Here is a 6000-nt window from a genome sequence, read left to right as displayed (position 1 = left end):
ATGCACAAACTCAACATGTATGAAAAAAGGTAGAAATTTATTTAAAAGTAATTGTGCTTTTATTTTTTTTTTTAAATTTACAATCAGACACTGTCCTGCTGTGTTTCTGAAAGCATGGTTCTCATAAAAATGACAAAAACTTAGCTTATTATTATCATTATTATTATTACTTTGTCATTATATTAATAATATTAATTTTATGCTTAAGTTTAAAAATGCACTGCTTTCCCTTCCCCACCCCTTCCTTATCTGTGGTACTTGATATATATATAAAAAAGGCTTTCCAACAACCAAAGGATTTCAATTATATCTAATAATAATAATAATGATAATTAATCGTACACATTTCTGTGTGTAAAAATATGGCTGGTTCTAAAACAAACTACCAATATACAAAGCTGTTCTCCCTCCCCTACCCTGGGCCACCCAAGAGATAGTCAGACTGTGGAAGAACTTCATCCCAGAGGCTGAGAAAAGAAAAATTAACAAAACAACATACAACCCTTGAGATTGCTGTCTTTGGCGTGAAGGACATTACTGGTGGGCAGCAGGAGCTGCTCTGCTGGAAACGCTGGGGCATGTAAGGCTTGTTGGTTGGACTGCTGCAGAAGCCTCTGTTGCGCCAAGGGTCATCAATGCTTTGGTACAACTACCAGCTCCTCACACCCCTCCACCCCAGTGATGCCAGAGGATTCCCCCACACCCCCTGTTCTCTGTCCCTCCCCCCCATTGCCCTGCCTGTAGCCCTTTCACCACCACAAGGCTTTACGCTCGCTTTCGTCTTCCTTCCAGATTTCGGAAGCTTGAGGGTCTCAGCTTCATCTCTGCGAACTGGATGGAGTACTCATGGCCCTTCCAGTGGAACCAGTTAACACCCTGCAAAGACAAAGATGAAGCATGAGAAGTCACACATCCATTTCTTACCCTGCTGTCAGCCTTTGCTGCTTGCGTTTCAGATCTTGTTTTCTAACTTGGGAACAGACAAAACAAAGTAAAGGGACTTTGGGAAGTACAGGGGCCACTAGCACACATGGCCTGTACAAGCCAAGTCACAAGCTGTCCCCCAGAGCTGTCACTCTTTGCCTGGCCTTCATGGCACGAAGAACATTTTGTTTCACATATTGTAAACTATGATTATTAGACTGCAGACTTTAGAGATGCCCATGGAAAATGACACAAAACTGTCAGTATTTCCCCAGCTGACAAGAAATTTTTGTTTTGTGAGCAACTGTCTGTTGTCTGGGGTGTGGGCTTGGTTGGTGGGCTTCTGGCTAGCTGAACCACTGGACAGATCCATAATTGCAATTCCCCTTCTTCTCATGCAGTAGGGAAGCCTTCAAACACCAAACTCACCTGACTGTGGTTGTTGTCACCGTATCTGCCCATCAGATTGACTCGGTGACAGTTCTTGTACCAGAATGCACCCTTGTATGACAAAGCACAGTTGGTGATAGCAGAATCATTGTCCTTGTCAAAGGTGGAGAAGGACCTGCCGTTATGGTAGGTCATGGAGTCACCTAGGTGGGGATGACAAAAGAAAGAACCAGGTCAGTGGCTTGTGTGGTTTAGATTACATGGGAGTGACCATTCTGCACAAAAATTTGGACTGTGTGTCTAAGTCATTTCAAAATTGACTTGTTTTGCTTCAGAAGGATGTACACAGTTTTTGTTGTTGAAGGCAGCTCAAACATTTTTCCAGTTGGTCTGTAACCCCCAAGTCATTCAGTGGTTATTCACAGAGCTGTTCCTGCACATCTGGTTGGAAGCTGGACTTCAGCCCTGAGCAGAAGGCAGTGTGAACAGACTGATCCCAAATGGACACCCATAAAGCATGGGCAAAAACCAAAGGAGTCACCACACTTAGCTGGTCCCTGCAATTAAGACACCCATCTTCATTAGCCTGAAGCACAGAAGGAGAAATGTCTGCCTGCAGCTGACTTCCCATTCCCAAGGCCTGGGTACTGGTTTATAGATGGGTGCAGTGGGAGCAGCCTTCAGTGCATATGTGCCATAGGATCTGTGTTACTGTAACATTAACCTTAGCCCTAAACACTGAAAAATGGGAAGCAGTAGGACTGAATCCTAATCTCTGTAGCAGCTACTACTGCTCTGCATCAGTGTGTTTGCCCTAAGCAGACATTAATTCTACTGCTGCTTATCAACGTTTGTCTGCTTCCTTATTAGCTGTGCAGAAAGTTCATGTCAAGGTCACAGAGCAGAGTCCACACGCATCTTTGTGGTCTGGTTTTTGTACCTTACCGTAGTATTTCCCTTTAAGACACTCTCTGGAGCTGGATTTCTCTCAGTCCTCTGAAGCACTGAAGAGGATCCAGTAAGGGCTGCAAGCATTGCCCCAGTATGACAAAAGGCAGATAATTTGTTCAGCAAATTAGAAACCATGTTATAGCAGTACTTGGCTGCATATTCCACTGGCAAGATGAGACTTTGCCAAGTTATTATTAGCTGTACAAATGACAGTCAAGCACTGACCAAACGAGATATGTGGCTGTTTAATATACTTGTTTATATTCTGTCATAAGTATGCCATAAAAAGTGGCACCTAAATGACTGGAGGATTTAGAATGGAAATATAAAAGATATTGTTATTTTCATATTTTCAAATACCTGACATACAAGAAAGAGGTACCTGCTGTGCTGCTCATCTGCAACATTGACACAATGGTAACTTGAGCCAACTGGGAGGAAATTGAAGAACAGAAGCAAAAAATATTTCAGCTTACCTGCTGTGCCGCTGTACCCATCCACTCTTAGCCGGTACCGGGTCTTCGAGTCCCCGACGCTGAACTTGTCGTACACAGCGTAAGCTGTCTCGCCTCTGTCTCGCAGATCCACACGCAGCTCATACTGGCCCTGAGAAGTGATTTTGTGGAGGTTCTCAAGACCTGTGGGAATACATGAACAATACGTTTGTCTTATAAAGGGCGTTTAACTGGCCTGTGTAGATACACCAGGACATCAATACTTGGATGGGAGGATGAGCTATTTCAGTTTTATGGTAATGTTGGTGCAAAACCAAAGAGAAACAGGCAGATTTAGAGACCTTCTCAGCCCTTCAAATCACAGCAGCATGAAGCCCTTAGATGTAATCAAAGCTGGTGCTGTGTGATTATCTTTCATCTGTGAGCAAATAAAATGTAGTGCAATCTTTGAACATTTGCTTTTTACTTCTATTTACCCCACTTTACTTTGTCGGGTCATGTGCTCTTGTTGGGAACACCCTGGGAGTACAGCAAGTTTGCAGTTGCTTCTCAGGTTACTTTCTGACTTCTTACAGAGTACCACTGGGCATTGGTTTGGTACATTCAGTGACCCAAGTGTGACATTCATGAACTGCAACTGAAGGGCTGGACCTGGCAATCTGTCCGCCCTGCAGCATGCTGTGCCGAGTCTCCTTTGCCTGGACTATGTTCTCCTTTACAAATACTCTTGCCAACTGAATGGAGGCTTCCAAGTGTCTCCTAGACTTTTGGGCTCTGTGTTTTGTTTTTAGAATAAGATAAATTCTTGCCACTTACCTATCCAGAATTCATCCTTAGGATCGCCAAAGCCAGCCGCATAACTCTTCCAGTTCTTGTAGAAATCTTCCTTTCCATTTTGGCGCCTCAGGAATACCTACAACCACAGCATGCAAATGTTGTTGCCAAACTGCCTTTGACGGAAGGGACACCAGCAACATAGCTTCTACAAATGCAGAGCTTGGCACCCCTATCACTCAAAGCAGCAGTCTCACCGCAATTGTTCCAAGTCAGGTTAACATTCTTTGTATTTTTTAGGTAAGTCTTCTCTACCGTGTTCCCAGATACCCCATGTGATGTGGTCTTTTAGTTTCTATTCTCTCCTTTTTTAATGGCCCCACACAGCTCTGTATTTTTCAGCCAAGACTTTCTACATCCCCACCTTCTACCCATGCATTTCTCCAGCTCCTTCTTCTTTTCCCTGCCCTGGGTCCCTCTGTCACGTTCATATTTGAGGATGCCAGCACAGACAGCTGGCATTTTTGTTGCCATTCATTTGTTGTCTGGGTGGGACACAGCCTCTGTAACAGCCTGGGAATCCTGGCCAGCCACCATGCCGTGTGGCTGCTGAACAAATGCTTTCTCTGACCTGGTTCCCCCTGTTGTAAAGAGGGCGCCTCTGCTTTAATGTCATTTACTCTCCCATCTAAATTGAGTGAGTCCACCCTTGTCTCACCTATTAACTATTTAAAAGTTATTAAAGATGGTCATTTCAGCTCCCTGTCCATCCAGTGAAGAGACATCAGGGTTTGGGGGCAGCAATTCATACCTTTCTAAGTGCTGAGAACACTGAGATGACCCATTCCCTGGAGACATCTGTCCCTCCTCCAGCTACAGAGAGCTAACAACCTCACTTCTAGGCACCTAGGTGTCCTATCTGTGATAAAATTTGCCAAATTTATAGACAAGTCAGCTCTATTCTGATAACATTGCTCTGTGAGTGACACTGTAGGAACACAGGGATGGGATCTGCTACCCCTGCTCTTGGCACAGGCAGACGAATGCAAAGGTGGCATGGGCTCCCTCCCCCTTACTCACAATCCATCCGCCCCCATCTTCGGCCATGTCACAGAAGACTTGCAGAGGCTGGGTCCTGTCCCCATTCAGATAAATTGTGTAGAGCCCAGAGGCGACTTCTCCATTCAGGAGAGCCTGGGAGCAGTCTTTAGGGTAAGGATAGAGAAGACCAGCTGCATGAAAAAGAAAAGACAAAACAGTCCTTAAGAAATCAGCAATTACAACAAACCTGCTGAACTTAAATGACTCATGAAAATCTGTGGTGGGTCAATGGCATGGCCAGGTACAGAGCTCAGGAACTGGCTTGTAATTACTAGCCCCCACACAAAAAACTTTCAGTTAAACACCAGATGATGTATATTTTTCTTTGGAGTAAGCTTTTACACATCTGTCTATGCTTTTGGAAGAATTGTGAAAGCCAAATAAGTACTCCCTGCTATGATGGGAGTGTATCTGCCAGCTAAATACTTGAATGGCATGCCCTATGTTTACAGCACCTTTTGGGTAAAATCAAACCTACCAATCTTTGCTTATGTGACAGAGAAGGAAGGTGGAAATGGAAAAGCAGAACTACAACTAAAAATAAATAAATTGGGCTTTGTTTTGCTAGCAAATACAGTATTAAATACTATAAGACCAACCTTTTAAAAAACAAAAGCAACAATAAAGCTTGAAACTACAAGGAAATGTCACCAAGCACTTTTTCCTGATAATTAATAGTATTGTCACAGCCAGGGCAATTTCTAACTCCAAAAAACTTTTTTTCTTTTAAAATCCATTTTGTCCATTAACTTTTGTAGCCAATGGTCTAATTAATTAAGTGATGTTCTTGGTATGTCCATCAGAGAGGTTTTAGCAGTTGCTGCTCATAGGGTGGCTGCTCCCCTTCCAGTGTGCAGCACTTCACTGTCTGTGCCTTGGCTACCAAGAATTAGCAACAGCTTTGGGATGTGGGGAGAAGCAGCTCTCTGCAGGGAGTGTTTCCCTCCCTCCTTCAGTGTTTCCCTCTCACTTAAACTAACCATACATTTAATGTAAAGCCCAGACTCGAGCATCTGTCTGGACAAGGCTGATGCTGCATTTGCCTGGGGCAAGGAACCTCATTCAGTCCCTGTTTACGGTCAATTTGCCAAATGTCACTTAAATACACGCAGATTTAATTCTATTTTTGGTTGCAGATCCCAGCCTGTTGGTGGTATTCACCCTGTTTTACACAAGGGCTGACTGTGAGCAGACTCGGGGCAATGTGACTTTTATGAGCACTTTTGTGAGTCCTTGGGCTAAAGTTTGTGTAAGGGTAGAAGGAGCAATGGAACCAGCCTAAGGGCCTGCTAGGTCTGAAAGGCTAAAAGCCGTGAAGAGAGAGACAAACGACAGGCAAGGCTTTCACAGTTAATACTGAGCAACATTTTATTTTCCTTGCCATCAAAAGATGTGTCCATGAGAC

General features: G+C 43.9%; 1 protein-coding gene across 3 annotated transcripts in view; it reads right to left on the bottom strand.

Annotated features, from left to right (window-relative positions):
- Window positions 1-226: 226 nt before the first annotated feature.
- The window catches only part of TNC (tenascin C), a 73703-nt gene continuing 67929 nt past the window's right edge, over window positions 227-6000 (bottom strand). For all 3 annotated transcript variants that reach the window (XM_032200187.1, XM_032200185.1, XM_032200186.1), the window contains 5 exons: window positions 4575-4726; window positions 3537-3633; window positions 2742-2903; window positions 1354-1517; window positions 227-876 (listed from right to left, as the gene is read on the bottom strand). In XM_032200187.1, coding sequence (XP_032056078.1) covers window positions 766-876; window positions 1354-1517; window positions 2742-2903; window positions 3537-3633; window positions 4575-4726 — 686 coding nt within the window. In that variant the 3' untranslated portion in view covers window positions 227-765. The remainder of the gene's footprint in view (window positions 877-1353; window positions 1518-2741; window positions 2904-3536; window positions 3634-4574; window positions 4727-6000) is intronic.

The sequence above is a fragment of the Aythya fuligula genome, chromosome 19 (genome assembly GCF_009819795.1).
Source record: "Aythya fuligula isolate bAytFul2 chromosome 19, bAytFul2.pri, whole genome shotgun sequence".
Lineage (NCBI taxonomy): Eukaryota > Metazoa > Chordata > Aves > Anseriformes > Anatidae > Aythya > Aythya fuligula.
This window is presented reverse-complemented; position numbering and strand designations above follow the sequence as displayed.